This window comes from Cynoglossus semilaevis, chromosome 12 (assembly GCF_000523025.1).
Source record: "Cynoglossus semilaevis isolate Cse_v1.0 chromosome 12, Cse_v1.0, whole genome shotgun sequence".
Classification (NCBI taxonomy): Eukaryota; Metazoa; Chordata; class Actinopteri; order Pleuronectiformes; family Cynoglossidae; genus Cynoglossus; species Cynoglossus semilaevis.
In genome coordinates this window covers 12,949,476-12,970,068 of record NC_024318.1, presented here as the reverse complement: position 1 = coordinate 12,970,068, position 20,593 = coordinate 12,949,476, and the positions used below count along the sequence as shown (strand labels likewise).

The 20,593-nt window shown below is 40.8% G+C and overlaps 1 protein-coding gene across 1 annotated transcript in view; it reads right to left on the bottom strand.

Moving 5' to 3' along the window:
* The window catches only part of itga9 (integrin, alpha 9), a 46,557-nt gene that overhangs the window by 21,689 nt on the left and 4,275 nt on the right, over positions 1-20,593 (bottom strand). The window contains exons 4-15 of the mRNA XM_008322263.3: positions 20,131-20,254; positions 19,488-19,555; positions 16,543-16,672; positions 16,375-16,460; positions 16,215-16,277; positions 15,743-15,880; positions 14,712-14,817; positions 13,044-13,138; positions 12,296-12,386; positions 11,965-12,010; positions 11,719-11,873; positions 9,522-9,682 (exon numbers count right to left, since the gene is read on the bottom strand). Of these exons, the coding sequence (XP_008320485.1) occupies positions 9,522-9,682; positions 11,719-11,873; positions 11,965-12,010; positions 12,296-12,386; positions 13,044-13,138; positions 14,712-14,817; positions 15,743-15,880; positions 16,215-16,277; positions 16,375-16,460; positions 16,543-16,672; positions 19,488-19,555; positions 20,131-20,254 (1,263 nt within the window). The remainder of the gene's footprint in view (positions 1-9,521; positions 9,683-11,718; positions 11,874-11,964; positions 12,011-12,295; positions 12,387-13,043; positions 13,139-14,711; positions 14,818-15,742; positions 15,881-16,214; positions 16,278-16,374; positions 16,461-16,542; positions 16,673-19,487; positions 19,556-20,130; positions 20,255-20,593) is intronic.

Sequence of the window (20,593 nt, the reverse complement as noted above, 5' to 3'; positions counted from 1 at the left end):
AAAATGCAAAGCACTTTTTGGCTGCTACCTCTATAACAGTAAAATTGTTTGAGAGTTTAAGCAGAATTAAAACAAATTTTACTCTACGTTGTTGCAGCAGTTCATAGTGACCCCTTAGGGGTCATGACATCTAGGTGTGTCTGCCAAATGTTTCTGGGAAATGGTGGGTTTATCTACGCTTCTACTGAAATCAGCAGAAAACTGAGGATGGAATGACAATGAAGGTGGTGATAAATGCAGACATCGTACAGATGAAGGCTGTAAAAGCCTGGCTGTCGAGGTCAGATGCTACGACCACGACACGGCTGGAGGATGACCTGTGGTTATCAGCAGCATCTCTGTTTTTGGTATCTTACAATTCTTTATTGTCACTCGACCAATGGAATTCTTTGAATTTATTTTCTGAATGTTGCTGTGGTCACCGGCCGTGACTTTATTTACACTATTTACTACTGCAAAACTGCCAGACGGCATTTTACGACTTCAGATACATTTATCACAGTCAGTCTCACTCTCTTAAAATCCATAACAAATGGAAAGTTAGCTGTAATATCAGATACAATTACATGAATTCACAAAAACAAAAACATCATTTATTTTTAAGTCAATTACAAATTAAAATGAAAAATGTGCCCAAATACCTCCATACAGTCAAAAACCAAATACTGCACTACCACTCATACCAAATGAAAAGTCTTCATGTTGGGTGAATGGTCTGAGCCTTCACAGTGCTTTACACCACTGTCATTGATTTCCCATATACCATTATTACCAATTACAGAGTTGAGGAGCCAAAAAGGAAGATTGTGTAATAAGAAAATAATAGAAAAAAAAAATCCTGAAAATGTGCTATTTGGCTTTTTTTTTAAAGAAACGGCAGAACTCTTTTCACATTTGTTGCTCCTGTTTTCAAGAAGGCGTAAATCAACCCCATCCTAAAACCTCAGCAGACTAAACGCTGCTAGATACAGCAGTGTGTCGTAACGTCTCCCCTGAGCAAACACACATTTCCTCTGGCTGCAACGGAGGAGCAGCGTCACGTAACTGACAGGAAACGTATAACATCTGCACTGTCGCATGCAGAGTTTCTTTTTTTTTCTTTTTTCGCCGAAGTCCACACTACCTGCTGTTCACGATGCGTGCCTCACACAGCAACCTACAGTAAACCAAATGCCCCTATAAAAATCCCAGGGGTTGGGATTAGCAGATATACATCTTTTACGCCTCGAAGAATCGAAGCACATTAAATTTACTGCCTTTTTAAAACAACGCTCACGTAAACACAAAATACAGGAAACTTTTACGGTCTCTCATGCATCATGGAGAAAGCATTCAACATTTGACCCCTGCACAGTTAAAACCACAGCTGGGATTTATAAAGGAGGAGAGAAAGGTGCCTCGCTTCCCCTGGTGGAAATAGGCAGATGGGATGGGTTTACAGCTCAAACATAGCAAAATTCATCAGTGTGTTTTTTTTTTACTACATTCACTCATCAACAGCTAGATTTTGCAAATTATTATAATTATATATCTAGACATGTAAAGTTTGGTGAATACACTAATGGATTTCCTAATGTCTCAGTTCCTCCTCACTCAGCGTTTACTTTGTAAAATTCCCAAACACATTATTTGTTTCCCTGAACTATTTTAAGCGACGTTGCAACATCTAAATTCATAGAATTACAAGATGTTAAAGTTCAGCACTGACAGAGAGTGACGTTAACATTGAGCTCTAAAAATCCAGAAGCTTTCACTGAAGGTAATTTAGTCTGAAAGGGTCCTGATTTCTGGATCGGAGCCTCTTAAATGTTTTAAATTCATGACCCAGGGAGTCTGTCACTGTGACATCTATCTACAGTTAAGCCTCCGCTGATCTCTATTGTGACCAGACATACAGTGTGAGAGAGGAGTCATTTGTAGGACACATGTGAGGGTCCTTCAGAGAAGCAAAACAAACCTCTATTAGACAAAGAAAGTATGAAAAGAACACAGATGAAGGCCTTTTATGGAAGCAGTGCTGTATTAGGTTTGGCACAATAATAAGAACACTATAAACACTACTACTGAAACCTCAGGGTCTACTTAGTAGCTAATGCACATCAAACACAATCAACATTTTAGCCAAAGGCTGTAAGGACGCACCACTGCTATCATTGCTATTCAGAACCAACAACAAGCATCTGAAAACTTCCTGTTCTTGACATATCAACTTCACGCAACATCCTGATGAATTTAAAAAAACAGGAAGTTTTCTTATTCAGATAAATAAAGAAGCATAAAAACACAAATAAGAAATTGTAACAAAAGCCACTGTACTGTAGCCACTGACTTCTGCATTACTGCCATGGCTTTTACACAAAATTGCCAATGACATGTTTCATTGATGTTTAGATGGGTTTTAGATCCAGTATGGAGCAGTTCAAAGCTGATGTTTTTAAAACTAAGTACATTGTGTTTGGTTTTGAATCTGTTCCAGCCTGATGTCGGAGGAGGAGTCCAGATGCTTCCTGCAGCTGATCTGGTCACTGTGCACCAAATGTTCAGCACTTTAACTGGACTGTTATTGTTGGAGCCAAAGCCCTGATGACTCTGGCAGCACCAATTAGTCAAAGGTACTCAGGTTACTGTCACTGTCAGATATACACAAATATCCTCTGTGTGTATTTGTTCTACTTCCTTGCTGGCAGAAACCCACCCATTTATACAGGAAGTAGAATTAGTTACTGTCACCACTTCACAAGGATTATATAAACTAATAATAGCAAACAGGTGGGGTTAGGAAATGATGGTTTTCAACAATCTGGCAGTTGTGAAGGAAGCATCTGAGAGATGGGTTTGTTTTTTTTATGTTGTATTATGGCACCACAAAACTGTGGTGCACGACATTAAGGGAAGATCAAACAACGAAACCTAAACCCTCACCTAAGGTGACCAAGGAACACTTTGCTCTGTTTTGTGTTGTAAAAACCTGGAAATTTAACCTTAAACCTCTGAGAACTCTATGCTGACTCAATTCAAGTACCTTCTGCAACTTTAACTAGAGCTCTTTTCAGGAACTCAAGCATTGACGACTGAATTACATAGAAGTACATAGTAATTACATGACCTGAAGCAAAACTAAAACAATGTATATAAAATATTAAACATTATATGTAAAAGGGCCTCAAATAAAATGATGAATACTGTATATATAATAATGGCTGTAGTCAGAAAACATATTTCACTAAGATATAAAAACTATATATGTATATATCTTTTTTTTTTTGCATGTTATGGCTATTAGATTACATTTTTAAAACGTTTTCTGTGGCCAAATAAAATATCCACAAGTACAACAAGTGGCCTGGGGGCCATACGTTGGACATGGCTGCTTAACAGAGACAGAAGTTCATAATGAACACAAAGATACATGCAAGTTTCCTCTGCAGTGGAAAGTGAGGGAGACATGGCAGGAGAAGCCCTTTCCCTGTGGTCAGACTTGGCCACCCAGTACGATGCTTTTCGAGGAGATTGTGCAGCAGTAATGGGGCTAAAAGACTGCGAGGAACCTTCTAGCCAGAATGGTCAGCTGCCAAGATCAACATCTCATCAAATCTGCCCAACCTTTAGTCTGTCCCGATGTACACAGTGTAAGACTAATGACAAGCAGTACCTCAGAATTACCCCTGCCATCTTCAGGCTTTTCATTCATAGAATTTCAGAAGAAGTTGGATTTGTTTTACAGTAACACAGAGCTGTTGTTGTGTGTGTGTTAAAAACAATTCACTTCACTCTGGCATGACCATAAAGGGAAATCCTGACCAAAACATTACTCTGAGCTAAAATTAGTCTGAATTGTTTTGGTCTGGAAGACAATCAACAGTAATATTAGCAGGCAGAGTACTTTGAGATGATGGTATTATTACAGTATGACAGCGTCCGTGACATTGTGATTTATTATTGCTGTTGCACACCACTCTGGTATTTTCTTTAAATACATTTCTTTCATTGTAGTCTTCATAAATACTGTAGGTGTTTGACTTGCTGCCATGTGTAATACAGACCAGCTGCAGCTGATTACTGCCCTCCTATAGACTTTCATTGTACAACTTCTCTTGGCCTGTGGTAAATGAAACCAGGGAACGGCATCGAGGGAATGGCACGTTTCTATTGAACTGCTCTGAGGCAGACAAAGCCGGCAGTGTGGCAGCAGACCAGACGCTGCTGAGGCTCTGGGACTTGGTCTGACTGAAGTCCCTTTGGTCTCTTTGGACAGCGACCGGAACTTCCACTCTGCTTTACTTCCTGTTTGTCTACGGGGATCAGATTTGGGTCAGACTCTAACTGTATACGATTACATTAGGGTTATTTTTACTTTTGGAGACACAGATTAGTGGATTTAACTGGACAGAGATGAGCTGCCAGTCACTGAACTGTGGTGCACTAGTATGAAATGCTAACTAAAAAACAGATTGCGTGTAAATATGTGTCAGCTATAAAATTCTGTGAATATGATCAGCGCCAAAAACCAAATATTTGCTGCTTTGAAAAGACTTTTCTGTGGAAGATGAACTTTTACAGCAGACAGGTCAAAAGTTCAAGATTCTTCAAATTCTCTGAAACAGCTTTTATTCATCATTGTAAGATATAAGTAGGGCTGTCATTAAAACTTTAATCTGATTAATCACGGGGTAGCTGTGGATTCATCATGATTATAATTAATCATAATGAATTTCACACTTGATTTATGCGTTCATTTCTTCTGCCCTAGAGTTAATCCTATATTAAATCACAAAACATGAATTCTCAACTTTAGAAGAGAATACTTAAAAGTACACGTCAGAAAGTGCAACTGTTTGAATAATATATAATTACCATATGAATTATAGTAAATAGTTAGTAATAGTATATGTATTCCAAAAGCATTAAATTAAAATCACTTCATCAAAAATGGCAGTCGAAAACTTTTGTCTCCTTATAATCCCATCATTTTTTTATATATCTAGGCTAATTTTTTCTTGTCCTATTTGAAGTGGTTTGTAAAGTCATTTTTAGACAGATGTCTGCACTGATGCTGTAAAATGCTGTTACAATTACCCTGACAGTTTGAATGAGCATGTTTACTTCAGGCCAGTTCAAATCTCCTGGTTCCTTTATCAACATCATCCTCCATCGTTTGTCCCTCTCATGCACAGCAACGCTCCCTTTGAACATGTCCGCACAGTTTAGTTTTTCCATTCAGTCACATGACTGGAAACTGGAGAGGGCCTCAAAGCACTAAGTCTTCACAAATAGATATCTATCCTGCAGATGCTCCAATAACAACATCAGTCTTCAGAGTTAAATGGACTTTGAATAGTCCACTGGTGCCGAGCAAATGTTGGAGTGGGACATGAGATATAGGGCACACGCATAGTGGAATATGGGCCAGAGGAAAGTGAGCAGGATACTTTACAAGCTAAATTAAACAGACAACTGTTACAGGCAGGGCTCGTGTTGCCTATTTTAGCTCCTCAAGGGACAGTGTGCTGCACTTACAGAGTCACATATTACCACTCATGACTACATATGGACATGGCTCTTGGCTCGGTTTCAAAGCTCACGTGCGCTGATGGGACCGGTGCAGCATAAACATGTACCTGAAGATGGATGAATCTAAAAAATGTAAACATGCCACGAGCTGTGCCCAAGGCATAAGTGCCAAACATCTAAGTGAAGAAGTCTTTGACTGTGTTTACTCAGACATAAAGTAAATCACAGCTGAGAGAACAGTGAGAGCCAGTTTCCAGCCAAACCGTTTATTACATCATTAAGGGTGAATTTGTTTGAAGTATGACATGCTGTACATTTCATCGGCTCCACTGTAGAACCAGGATGAAATTCAGGAAATACATCATAAGCATGAAAGTAAAGTAAAGAATTCTATTGGTCAGATTATCCGCTGGTTCATACTGAGGAGGATCTAGGCTTGGTGTTGATGCAATATGAGCCAGAATCTCAGGATCAAGAAAGGTCCAAACCAATCTGACCATAATCCCAATCTGCCACTGAGACATGGCGTTTACAGCATGTTTGATGAAAGCAGCAGCCAAAATACAGACAGTCTATGACTCCGGTGTTGTTGTCATGTTGGCTGGGTGGAGTCATTTTACACAGAGAAAAGAGAGAGAAGTGAGGGCAACTTGTGCAACACCAATGCCAGGCTGCAGCAGCAGGAAGTTTCAACACCACAAACTGAATTCATGTCTAATGTCTTGTCTTGCACAGAGTACATTTTGTAGTAAAAATGTTGTAATGTAAATGTTAAGAAATAATTAGCCAAAAAGAATAAAAATTGGGAAATAAAGTTTCTATCATGTTGCACTGATGTGAAGAAATCATTTGTTAAATAAGTTATGGTTCACATTACAAACTGGTTTGCAGTGCCGGTCACACTGTGAGTTATGTTATTACATACTGGAATTGTAATTAAAATTTCCATTGTTAAAATACATGTTTGACTGGTGAGTCTGTCTGCTTATTAAAACTGCAGCTGAGGATGTATTTCAAAGTCTCCCTTAGTGTTATTGGATAAATGTATTCCAGTTTAAACAAGGTGCTTTACATACAAAATATCAATATAAAGTACACTTATTTAAAACAGAAGATAAAAAGGTATTGGATTGTATTCCATATTGGCAGAGGCTCCATGCTGCAGCATTAGTGTCAGGAATCAAATAACAGTAATCATCCGTCCTCAGTCCATGTGTCAAAGGTCATTCTGAACTACTGTGTTTAACATCCATGTTTTACAAAGTAAAATATCACAACTAAAACTAAAACACAACTAAACACAGCCCTAACCTTTGAGCTGTTTCTCTACACATGTTCAACATTACCAAATACTACACATACGACCAAAGAATGCCCGCCTCTCTTGTTGTACGTGTGACTCATTTCCATCTCCTGCACGCAGCACCTCTGGCCATGAGTTCTGATCAGTCATCAGTCACCACTGCTTTTTCTGCCTATAACCTGAGGTACAACTGGAGAAAAAGCCTGTGCCGAGTTTATTTTTTCTAAAAATAACTACACAAAGTCCAAATGAAGGACAGGCGTGCTGTTTTTATCAGCGCCAGGGAAAACATGTTTAAAATGATCAACATGAAGGTTTTGCATAATTTCCGTCCAACTCACATGTGCAGAAATTCCGGATTCAAACACTGGCTTCTGTGTTAGGTGTTCTCAGAATAGTTGCTCTGTGTTCTCAACACCATATGATTTTTGATGTGTTTTTTTTAACCCAATTTCAGATGGTATTAGTTGAGAATGTCAGTTGCACTATTGCATGTTTGTGCCTAATTGAACTGCTTTTAATAGAGATAATTTCCAAGGGTTGAATTAAAATAGTTCATAAACTGAGTGGGCAGTTGGTCAGAGTAGTTACAAATGAGTGTGTCTCAGAATAGCTGCTGGACCACCGCCACCAGACCCCAAGCTCCGGGTCTTAAGCAATCAGCCCTGACGTGAGGGTTTTCCATCAGCAGCGCCAGCATGCAGCCCCAGATGACACAACAGCAACCCACCACCCCGCTGTGACCATGGGGCTGCAGCCCGGCATGTTTTTAACTTAGCGGAAGGGGGGAGAGTGAAGAGCCCAACCTCCACCACTACTGCTCACCCTTGAGGATGGCAGCCAGCTGGTTTGCATTAGCATACCTCTCCTAAGGAATGGGAGCTCTGACTCATGTGGGCAGACGCACGAGGACGATGATGAACGACAGTCAGGCAGATGTGAACGGCAGAGACACAGATCCTCTCTGATGATGGTGATTCATTCAACTCTGTTATCATGGTTGGCCATTACATACACACATATACAAGCCATTCAGTGCCTCTGTTATCATGGTTGGCCATTACTCCCATACACACATATACAAGCCATTCAGTGTGTAAACAGTCTGGTTTACCAGTTTCATCATCTGGGCACCACACCTTCGCCACACACCTTTCAGTGTTTGGTAGGGGCAGGAGTTTTTGCGAATGAACAGGTGGAATCTGTGAATACATGTAGGGAGAAAAATGATTCCCTGCAGCTGCAGCGGCAGACACTCTGGGTTTTACACTGCACACAGGAAAACAAAACTAGACTAAAGAAAATGTTTGGGAAAAAAGCTTGTTTCAAATATTCACAAAACTGTCTAAGCTGTTAATATGCTAGAGATAGTGTTATTTTAAGCCTGGGGATAGGGGCTATTTCTTTATGATTATTATTCCATCAATACACCAGAATGTTAATGTGGTGTTTTGATTTAAATTACAATCACTAATTGTCTTTTTACATCTTCAAACAGAGCAAAACAAAACCTTTTACGGCTCAGATTCTTCACGTTAAGGTAATTCCTGTGTCCAGAAAAAATGAGACTCAACTAATTAACACAGCTCTAGAATCTCCAGACTGACGTCAGCGCGTCTGATGGACGCCTCGTAGTGTTTATGTCACAGCCAGAGAGATGCCACAGACGAGGCAGCTGTGTGCTTCGGCTGAATGATCATTCACTCCGCCGCCCACAAACACGGTGGGTATGTCAGTTGTTGAAAGTATGTTGAAATGTCAGACTTACTTTGGGCAGTGACACTACTTGTACATGACTTAGCCCCATGCCAGTGTTGGAGTGTAGTGAAACTTTAACAAAAGGGAAGTGAGAATTACATTTGAATTCCGTGGTGCAGGTTTACAAGGAGACTGGATTAACACCAGCCAGACGCTGACGAATAAACCTTGACGAGTGTGATGTCTGTGTTTTGGGTTGAATGAAGGGGTTCGTTGCTGTGACTGCTCTGCTCTGTTTGATACACACGCAGTACAGCCTGAAGGGTGGAAGAAAGAGAGGCAGGCGCCGTGATGACAGCCCCCCCTTAGTTAGCAGCTCTGCCTCCCATGGTGAAAGTGCCTGCAGAATCCAGTCAGGAAGGCCAATGAAATTTACAGGCCTGTAGTTTGCCTCTGTATTAGAGGAGGTGAAACACAGAGGGTGACCTCAGGACGAGGTCTCTGTGACTACACCAGTTCATTACAGAAGAACACAATAAAGGGACTATGCCATGACAATGAAGTCACTGTTTCTTGTGTCTTTCAGTTCCTTCAGAGACACACTTGAGCAGCTTAGTTTCATCAGTTACTTAAACGGTACCCAGCAGGCAACGCAGCGAGCTTCCCAGCGGATGCCAGTTAAATGATAGCCTTTGGCTTCAGCAGCCTCATGTATTACATCACTACGAGCTTCAATAAGTGATGGCCGTTATTTTTAATAGACAGCTTAATTTTTCTCTTTTTGTGCCAACAAATTCTAGGGAAATGATAATAAACCAACACCCGAAACAAATAAATAAACAAGAGGGAAAAAACACGGGCCACAAAAACAAATAAGTGGGATCATAAATCACCGATGCAGGGTGAGGTTGCTCCGAGTCATGGGAAAGAAACCGAGGGATCGGTTAAGGACACGGGCGGCACATGGAAAAACCCAGCACCATGCCCCGGGCCGGATGATCCAACATACCTTTACGTAAACAGTGTAGAGCTGGCACTCCTCCCTGTCGATGTCCAGGCTAAGCTGTTGGCTCATCTGGCTGATCTGAGATCCACCGTTCATGAAGTAAACCCGCCCGGGCTGGCTCTTCTGCCGTTTATCAGCATCAGCTGTCAGGTTGTACAGCAGCTCTGAGAAGAGACATATGATATTGACAGATGCCGGTGTTTGTGTAAGCAGGCATCAGCTCAGAAAAACAGTTAGGCTATGAAAGGTTTGGGTTTTGTGCTATGTGTGTTTATTACACAGGAACAAATCAATCATGGTTGAGTCAAATTAAACATGACAGCGGGAAAGATGGGAACGTGTTTGACATTTCTTGGTCACTTTATATTGAAGGAACTTACTGTTACAGAAGCCCTTTGTTCTGAGCTGCCCTTAAATACAGTATAACAATGTCAATGTATTTGCTCATTTTGAATCACAAAAATGTTAAGACAAAGTTAAGACATTACTGATTGTCCTTCTTCATGACGAAAATTGAAACTTCTTTTCTAGCTCATTGAGCAGCAGTTTCTGCCTCTGTGTAGGAATTTCCCCTGTCCCCCTGAATCTTATTATATTTTATTGCTAGGTGTAGGTGTTGACAGAACCAAGTTCTATTTTACTTCCAATTTGCTTAAGAGTTCAACAAAACACATAGTATACACATTGTAGATGACTAACATTATTCTTTGATCACGTTGCTATGGAAACTTTTAAATTGACTTTTGCTGCAGATACATCTGCAGCTTATGGTAAGCAGACCAAGATTGACATAAAGGAAATTCATTTTCCGGGGAAGTCAAGTGTTGCTGTGAAAGAAAACATTTCAATAAAAAACCATGCCTGCTGGTTCCTCCCTTGGCTTTAGTGACTATGAGACAATTCAGAATTGACCGTATTCTGAAATCGTAACTGTGAAGTCAGACATTACCAGTGTTTCCGAGATAACCATTTAAGGACCTCTGACTTTTTCAAACCCACGCCTCTGAATGAATCAGCTTCAGTCTGTAGTAATTGCTTCAAGAGGGTGTCACACCGTCAAAAGAGTGGGAGGGGTGGCACACACATAGTCCAGCAGGACCAAAGCCTACTGTTTCCTCCTGTCCAACAGAGGGAACGCCATGAGCTCTGCTCCAAAAAAGGCAGAGGAGGGTTTCATTATGGGACTCACCAAACACATGCTGCTCAACTTTCCATGGTGTTCGCCAGGAGGTTAAACAGAGGAGCTTTATTCCTGCAGACCAGGATATGATCATTATGCAATGACAGATCCTGCTCCCCTGGTGTGAGTGCGTGTGTGTGTGAGGGGGTGGTGTTCAAGAATAACCACACCCAAACACTGGAACAGGGGTGCACCTCTGTGCTCAACAGGCACCGCACCCAAAAAAAAATAAAAAGGCAAAAGCTGAAGGGTAAACTGTCAGACACCAGTACTGACAGTCAGACAGGACTGACAGGACACAGGCCACCAAGGGCCCACGCTTCAGTCACACTAAAGGTTAACATAGGGAGAATTTCAACCTGAATCAACACACGTGTATGAGCTTCTCACTGACTACAGAAATCAACAACGTCCGCTGAGGGATGTCAGACTGGGAGGGAGATTTATTTTTAAAATTCAGTGTGACGACAATACAGTTAAAAAAAATGGGGCTTGGACTGAGGTCGTTGACCCCGGGTGAAGGAGCAGAGCTGACCATTGTCCTCAGCTAAAGATACTCTGATAATAAGGATCATTTCCAGCTGCTATTTCCAGGCAAAACTCTCTGAATTAATACAGAATCAAGACAGTCCCTAGGAGGACAATGGCTGTGTCCACAACTGGGTGACGTAACTAGATGCTCACTGGGGACCAGGTCCCACGGCCCTCTGATTGCAGCAGATTTTTTTTTCAGTTAAATTGAATTACTTGCACACAATGAAATGTGACCTCTGCTTTTAACCCATCACCAGAGTGAGCAGGGGGCAGCTTAAACACCCGGGGAACAGTGTGTGGGGACGATGTCATGCTCAGAGGACCTTGTTGACAACTTGGCAGCTGGTGGACTCAAACCTGAAAACTTCCAGACCGAAGTCTGCTTCCCTAACCACCAAGCCACCACTGCCTCAACCCTATGTTCTAAATGTATTTTTAATCTTCAGGTTTTTTTCACAGGAATTGTTTTGTCATGTTTTCACTCACCTATATGCCCAGGCAGCTGTCTCCCCTGGAAACGCATGCAGACGGTGACGTTGAAACAGTTCAGGTTCTGGTGGCCCTCGTGGCACTGAGGCACTGAGATGTTGATGGAGGCCGGGAGTAAGATGGAGGCATCCACCGTTATGACAGGGCGGGACCTAGAACCGAACCACAGAAAGGGACGCATCGAAATTAGACCTGAGTTAAAGGCAGAGTGGAGTGTCACAGGAGTGTGGAAGAGTCACGCACCTCAGTAACACAACGCTGTCTGCCATGAACGCTCCTATTGTAACATCTGCAATAAAAATGCAAAAGACAAAGGAAACATGACGGCGATGTCACATCTGCTGACACAACAGTTTATACCTGTAAATCTGAAACAATGCACAGACATCATTAACAGTCATGCTGACTGAGTTTGAATGTCAGCTGAGGAATGTCACAAACAAGACGCAGCTATCACGAGTTTCAACCCTGCAGAAGAATGGGAGCCTGAAATCCAGACAATGCTCGAACAAACAGTTTGAAATCCTTTTTCCCAAACATTCTCTCTGTGTTCTGGTCTGCTCTGACAGTTTACCTGCATATCCATTGCTGTCCATGTCCACGTTGCCAGAGATTGACTGGCCAAACATCTGCAGACCAGGGCCTATCCTACGCCCGGACAGTTTCTGTAACAGATGATACCAGCCTTAAAATGGAAGTCTTAGCCAACATGTTGTGCAACATGTTTTTGTACAGTTTGTTTTTTCAAAGATCGACCTTTGCCTTTACCAATATTGTGGAAATCTGTGAGATTTCAGCCTAGGATTGGCATATTTGTTGATTTTTTTTAAACCTTTATTTGAAGCATTTACATTTGCTTCGAATAGTTACACTCATTTTATGGTCAATTAAGAGAGAACTTTTGCATATTTTTGGATGATGGTGATTGGAAACAGGAGTGCCAGAAGAAAAACCCATGCACATGAGAACAATATGCAAACTACACACAACAGGATTAACAGTTACTGCACTTTACTGCTTTGAACTTTTTGTAGTAAGGAAAGAGCACTAACAACTCTAGCAGCAAAATTCAGGACATTTATGAAATCATTATTGCAACCTTTTGCAATCTATTCTGACTGTCACCATAACATTATTGCTGTTCTCCATCCATAACAAACTATTTAAGGAACCAGCAGAGCATACAGAGTATTCCAAACAGAAAACTCCCATTAGGCTGAAATTGAGCAACTAGAAATTGCACTAATTTGGTATTATTACTTGTTTATTTATAAAACCAGGGGAAACAAGTAATTACTGGAATGTACAGAAAATTCATTTACCATAGAGTACTTGCTAATGATTCCCGTGGCATCGCCGTGGTAGATATAAACAGCTCCTCCATAGTCATCCTCTTTGGGTGCTCCAATGGCTACATCTGTGGGACAAAACCAGGAGAGGAAGTGTTTAAAATAAAGTTTAAATGAAAATTAAATAACTGTGCATGTTTGTCAGAGTGTGTACAAATGCTCTCATTAACCCTGTGTTTACTCTCCCCTGGGCCAGAGCCTGGGAAACAAGTGGTTACAGTAAGAGTCTTAATAGACAATTAAGTGTTGTTAGTGGCTATAAAAACATGCGCAACCTCTGAGAGAGTGGAAACAAGACCATAAAGTGTTGGCGAAAGCCCTGAAACAGCCTTCTCACACAAAGTTCCTCCATTTAAAACTTTCTTTTTATAAACCAAAACACTTTCAGCCCAGCGTTGCAGGCTCTGCAAACGGAAAGTAGAAACAACCAGATATTGAATTGAACCAAGGAAAACTCCCACAATTATGACATCATTTTGTTGTACGTAAAAGTAAATGTTATTTTCCTTATTTCTACAGTAGCTCGTTCAGATGAAATGGTAGCAGCGAAGCCGTAAATAATATTCTCAGTCAGCGAGGAAGTCTGGCTCTTTCGACACTGCCTCACTGAAGACTTACAGGATGAATTATACTTCTCAGCTGCCATCCTTCTCCATGCACACATTAAACCACCACACACACACACACACACACACACTCACCTAAAGTGCCAGGCTGCAAGCCTTGAAGCGTATCACACACGGAGATGAAAACAGACATTGGCCTCCAACCTCAAGCTTGAGACGGAAGCCAAATTAAGCCACCAGGGAAGCAAGCAATGTAAGCGTCTGTGTGCTCAGCTAATTTTGGCAACTCCTGGATGAATCCATGCACATGAGCATAAGATAAAAAAAAGAGTTTGTTTTTTATCAAAGCCTTTCCAACATTTACCCTTGGGGAATCAAAACACAATATCTGTGGAGATTACGTGTTTTGTGGCACATACAAAACATCTCAGTAAGTCAACGTTTGTCTGTGGCTTCCGGAAGTTACCAGCTCTCCAGATGACAGAGGAAACACTTCTGTTGCATGACTACGGCACAATAGCACTGAAGACAGCTTTACTTCACAGACCACAGGAGGGCCATTAAAGGTTAATAGTACAGAATAAAACATGGCCCCCAGCTCTGCTCTGACCTCTCACCAGTGGCTACAAATAACTAGCATGCCCACGGACACTTTAGAATCATGTCAATTGTTTGGAGTAAAAGGTCTGTTTTAAGCACATTCATAGACATCTTGGCACCTTAAACTTTAAACAAAATAAAACATGTAACTCTGTTTTCACTGCAAGAGTCTGTAAGCATGACTATGAAATAGGAATTGCACACGTGGAAAGAGCACAACCAGCGCAGGAACTTAATGTTTATATGTGTGAAGCTTATCACAACTTTTTTTTTCTTATCTCAGCAAGCATCCTGTCAATACTCATTTGTTTTTTGTACTAAAGGGAACCTCCCTAATGTGGAGGAATCAAAACATAATGAAAATAACATGGCTGATGTTAAACAAAGCAGCTACAACTCATGGCTCACGTGAGTCGACGAATCTCTTAACACAAGTATAAATATATGGTTTCAAGTACAACAATTCTGTACTGACCTTGATAACCATCGTCATCTATGTCTCCAATTGCACTAATGCATTCTCCAAAGTGAGCGTTAAAGGCATTGTCACCAGTCAAAATGCCGGCCTCCTCCATCACCCCCTGACAAAAAAAAGAAGAAGAAAATTTATGAAGACTTTTCAGTCCTCGAGTGAAATTTCTGCAGATGTTCAAAGATAAAGACTGCTTGGCAACAGCTGCAAAAACTTGGCTTTCATCTAAACAATCAAACCAGCCAACAAACATAAATATTAACTGCACAAACAATCTGTATTTTTGGTAAATAATCCCCTTAATGAACGCCATGACGATCCAAACTGCCATTAATATTAAAAAATGTAAGATGTAGAAATAATAACTCAAAAGTTAGAACTCCACAGCCTTGTGGGTCAGAGCAAGGTCACACATTAGCAAGAGCCAGGCTCAGAATGCAAATGAAATATCTGAAATTAGCCTTGTAATTCTCATAATGGGGCTTTAAATACCCCAGTAAAATGCACACAGTTAGGTTTTGCAATGCCTGAGTGGGAAATGTTCTGCTAGACTTCTGTAGCACATGCTGTTCCCATTTCTGATGACATGTAAAGAATGTTATTTTAAGTATTTGTATATTTTAAGCCAGAGATTGAAAAAAACAAACAAAAGACAAAGGTGTTAATAACAGTAAGGCAGTTTATACAAAGCTAAAATAAGAGAAAACCTTTGCTGTAGTATAAATAAATAATAATAATAATAATGTAAATCCTGAGCTTTAATAAATATCTGTGAGCTAAAATTTTGTTCAAAGTGAAACAAACTAAGATTAACAGCTAAAAAAGACACAGACAAGATATGACATTTAACAGAGGAAAAAAATTAAGCTTCATATTTAGCTAAATGGTTAGAGACAGATAAACGCTGAATGAATATAAAGGTTAGCTTAGCTAACCTTTAACAACTGACAACTAAATATACCAAACTTAGACAACAAGTAGCTCAAGAGTAGCTAAATCTTAGCCTTTCCCACCAACCCACAAATCCCACTCACGTTGCCCTTGCTGAGGAACACTGACACCTGGCCCTCGTCCCGCAGCTGGCTGTGCATGGGCGCTCCCACCAGCAGGTCCGACAGACCGTCCTTGTTCAGATCAACTGCACACAATGAGGAGCCAAAGTAAGAGCCCATCTGGAACCAAGTGGAGCCACAGAGCAGGGGTCAGATCAGAGACATGTGTCCTTCAGGTTTATACATTTGACAAAAGTGATGACTGGATCTATTGTCCTCTTTCATATACAGTATTTATGACAGAGTTAAAGTAAGACACAGAATCTGCAGCTCTGAAAACACATATAGAATCCTGTGTCTGCAACATATTTACAAGAGTAAATATGATTTCTCCTCTCCTCTCAGGCAGATTTGTTTTATAAATGTTTCTGTAATGTTCCTGATGTCACCAATGCACAAAAAGCCACACATTTGTTAGAAACAGAACAGTACAGGGCCACATCCACGCTCATACCATTTTCCCAGAGGCTTGAAAACTCTTCACCAAAGACACTCCGTCGATTTTGAAAATGTAAACCTGTAATGGAGAATGAAGAAAATTACTGTAAGCAGAAAAAGAAGGAGGCCTTTAGGTCACCAGCTGCACAAAAAGGCATCAGATGAGAGGCCCTTACTTTTCCACTGCCACTGTGCTGAGGGGCCCCTGCAGCTATGTCTATTACATTAGGAGAGGAGAAGTGTCCCGCTGTCACAGCGTAGCCTGAGGAAACACACACAATAATGGGTTACAGCTTCTCTGGAGTCACTTTTATTATAGTCGCACTGTCAGCGGGGACCCTCACCAAGGTAGCTGTATCTGTGGGAATCAATGTCGTCTTTGTTGGGGCCATAGAAAGAGTCTGAGGTCAGGTTGTACACCTTGATTGTCCCAGTCCAGTAGTATGAGCCTGGTGCCCCCATGACCACAAGCTCCTGGAAATGAAAAACCTCACTTTAAATTATGTGCGCACAAGAATTAGATGAGATTTAATACGATTAGACCTTAAGACCTTATATACCAGTGATCCACAATTTTGAAAGATATACTTAGATACGTACATATATATGCTTACATATACAGTATGTTTACATACATTATACATTTTTGTGTACTGGGAGTAGTGTGATAAAATACCCACATACTTATATTGAACAGTAGTTTTTATTTGTATGCATCACAGGAAGTATTACAGGCAGTACTGTGACTGTTCTGTATTTTCCCATCAGGATGCCTCTTTGGAGAAAGGATTATCAGTTGAAAATAGCCCAGGGAGTGGCACATTTATTAAAACAAATCTTCTCAGGCTATGGGAGTATAAAAGTGCTTTCAAACTTGGCCGTTTGAAAGCACATAGTAGCACTTCACTTTTGGGTTTTATCAACAAGCAGATGGGAGATGATCGTTATGTGCAAAACGTTTCTAAATAAAACCTTCGCATCAGACACTATTTAAGGGCAATTCCACTCTTTAATCATCTTCCATCAAGTTTATTAAATTTAAATGTGATAAATTAAATGAGGCTGTAGAGACGCTGCAGGGAAATGAGGGTTATGTTTGTGTAGAGCAAACACATTTTTGTATAACTCATTTTAAGACATATCTAACCTTAACTCTTGTCATCTGCTGCCAAACTGGTAAGCAGGTAACTAGTGGATACACACTGTTCAGTGTTATCTGCTCTAACCACACATATTCTTTATAAACTGAGCACCAGCTGCTGCTTTGATGTGATAAGGTACTCAAAGATGGGAAAATGACAGCTATAAAATTTGTTCGCTAAAATGCAGCTATTAATGCAGGACACTCTCACGCTCTGTTTCAACTGCTGCCAATAATATTAAGACGCTCTGTTTCAACTGCTGCCAATAATAGTTCTTGTTCTTCTGCAGTCACAGAGACCGTCACCACCGACAACTGATGTTCTTCACAGACACAGGGAAGGACGTGCTGACGACCCCGCTCAGCAGGAGACACCTCCCTGACTTCCCACTGAGATGTCAAACATCTGGGTACCACCAGGCCCACGGACTCTGGTTCAGCCAAGGATAAGGCCTAACAGTTGGACACCTTTTATTTAAATTCCCGACATTCTTGAAAAAAGGAGGGGGTTGGAGAGTGACTCAAACACTTTCACAGACCAACAGTGACGTTTCCAGCCTGTGAATAAAACCGTGGGGTTAGGTTTAAAACACTCCCTGCTTTGTTGAATCCATATGTCCTCTCCTGTGAGTTTTTACAGCTTCCTCATGTCCAGCTGATCCATCTAAGACTGATGAACCCGCACAACCGCACAGACTTTAAATAGGAGATTATGTAGTACAATCTAACCCTAATCTGTACACCGTGACATCACTCGCTGACCCTTACGAGGCTCAGTTTACACACAGAGGAAGACCACGTGTTGAACATGTCCACCATAAACATGTTCATCGTTATATCTGGTAAAAGTATGATTTGTGGCTGCTACATCGTTCAGTCAGTACCACACTAATTATATAAATATGTCCAGGCCTATAAGAGCTCAGAGTGCGGCCTTCTCCAACAGCTGCCATTGGATCATTAACTTTTGCCTACAGACACATTGGCATGGGGCAAAAATGAAACTACATGCTACGAGTTTTTTGTCTCGTCTGCTCCATTGTCCAAAGCTGCCGATGTTGATATGGATGTGAACTTCAGAGTAAATGAAGACTAAATACATTGGTATTTTTCTTGATGTTCCTCACCATTTAGTATTGTTTTACCCTAAAGCTCAAAGCTCTGCTCTGTGGACACATTTCTGAACTCCTAACGCTCCACTGTACGTTAGTGTGTGTACCAAGGTAAGCACGGCTGTAATCTGACACTGAACCTAGGCTTTTACAGAACCTGCTGCTCATGGGAAACAGCACAGCAGAGTTATGTTCCTGATGTTAGGAAAACAAACTGTCCAAAGTGATTATATTTATATTTCTCAAACTACCTATAAGCAAGTGGTTTTTATGTCAAACTATAGCAGGTTTTACAAATAAAGTGTCTAAGAGTTAAATGTGTTTGACCTCACTCTCACCACTGCTCTGTGTCTGGGATTCTCACCCACCACAGAGCACAAACTGGGTTGACATTCAGAATAACTTTGTCTAAATTTGATTGTTTTTTATGTTTTATTTAAACAGTTAAAACTGATTGTAATTAAATTATATATATTAACATACTTAATTGACTCGCTGTTGCTCTACTTATGACCAATTTTCCTATTTTTAGTGCAACCTTTAGTTATTCTGTGGTTTACCTTAAGCCTTTCTGTATATTTATATATTAACATTTTGTTTCCAAAACTCATAATCTGACTTATAGTGGAACAAATTTGTCAAAATCTGCATTAGTTTGAGTACATTAACAAATGAACTACAAAACCTTTATTTGTGTAGTGTAAAGTTTTGTAATTAGCCAAATCCTTTTAAAAAACACTGCTAATAAAGAACCAGAAACCTTATCTTAACCACAGCAGAGGTCAGACGAGGTCACTGTGACTGTGACTCCGTGATCTGGGTGGAATAAACTGAGATATAGTTACTGTATGAGTGAAGAAATCCACCTTAGCTTTAGATAAATTAACACAACATCCGTGAGCGTCCTCCAGGCACCGCAGAGGGGGAAACATAAAACACATGACGGTGTCAGTGGTAATGAAACATCATCAATCAGTTTCAGACAAAGAAGAGATTAACATGGATTAGGAAGATGAGCACACAGAGTGTTACTGACCTCTGTGAAAACTCCCGCTATCCCGGCTTGGCACGATCCGTGCTCTTCTCCATACTTTTGCTTATAGTCTGAAAGAAAAAGCAAACCACAAATTATTTAGCTGTGTGCCTGGGCCAGCGTTTACTGGAGATTTTCCTGCATTCCATATGGAGCTAGTCAAAGTCCCATTGCCTTCCAAGATTATTCTGGGGGCAGAAAACAGACTAAGGAGACCTCTCACTTGGAGGGGGGTGGGTGACAGTGTTCTCAGGTTACGAAAATATTGAGTTTGGATCCGGACACAATGTACTGTAAATACCCTTCCATGCATGCATGAGTGTTGGGAGCAGAGTTTGGAAGGAAGAGAAATCCTGACCTGAGTGAGCAATTTAGGAGCAAAATAGTCTTCAATAAATAGCCCTGAGTCATATCAAAATATATGAGATGGAAAATTGCACCGGTCAGTTTAAAGCGTTATTATTTTTCAAATACAAACAGTTTTTAAACTGTGTACTGAAGAAGCATGGTGTCATATTGTTTTTCTCTGCCAAAAGGTTAACAAGGAATAAAAACATCCTTTTCCACAGAGATTGGTAAACTTCCTAAAAATGATATCAAAGATGATTTTTGTGTTACTAGAAAAACTGATCACCGGCTGACGTACCTTCATAACATGGGATGAGTGGTTTGGCCCTGCCCTGAAGTGTTGGAGGTATGATGGAGCAGTATCCATGCGGAAGGATGTGCTCCGAGTCGTAGTACACGTTTTTCCAGCGGTGAGCGCAAGCCTGCAAGAAATCATTAAGAACCAAACATAAATCCAGACACGTGACAGTTCTGTAAACACCAACATCTCAGACAGCAGGCAGACGTCCCTCCACCACCGACCGTTTAAGCCCCTTACTCACAGGGCTGGAGTCAGGGCGTCTCTGTGGCTGTCAAACCATCGTCACTAAGAAGGGGAATTAAAGCCCGTTCATAACCCTGACCATAAGAGCCATGGTCTGTGGTGTGAATATCTGAGCTGCACTTTATGATCTGTTTTTCCCAAACTGCAAATTATGTTCCATGAGTAAATAATCTTCTGATTGTCATTAGTGTTTGGGACACTTTCACTTCAGCTGGAG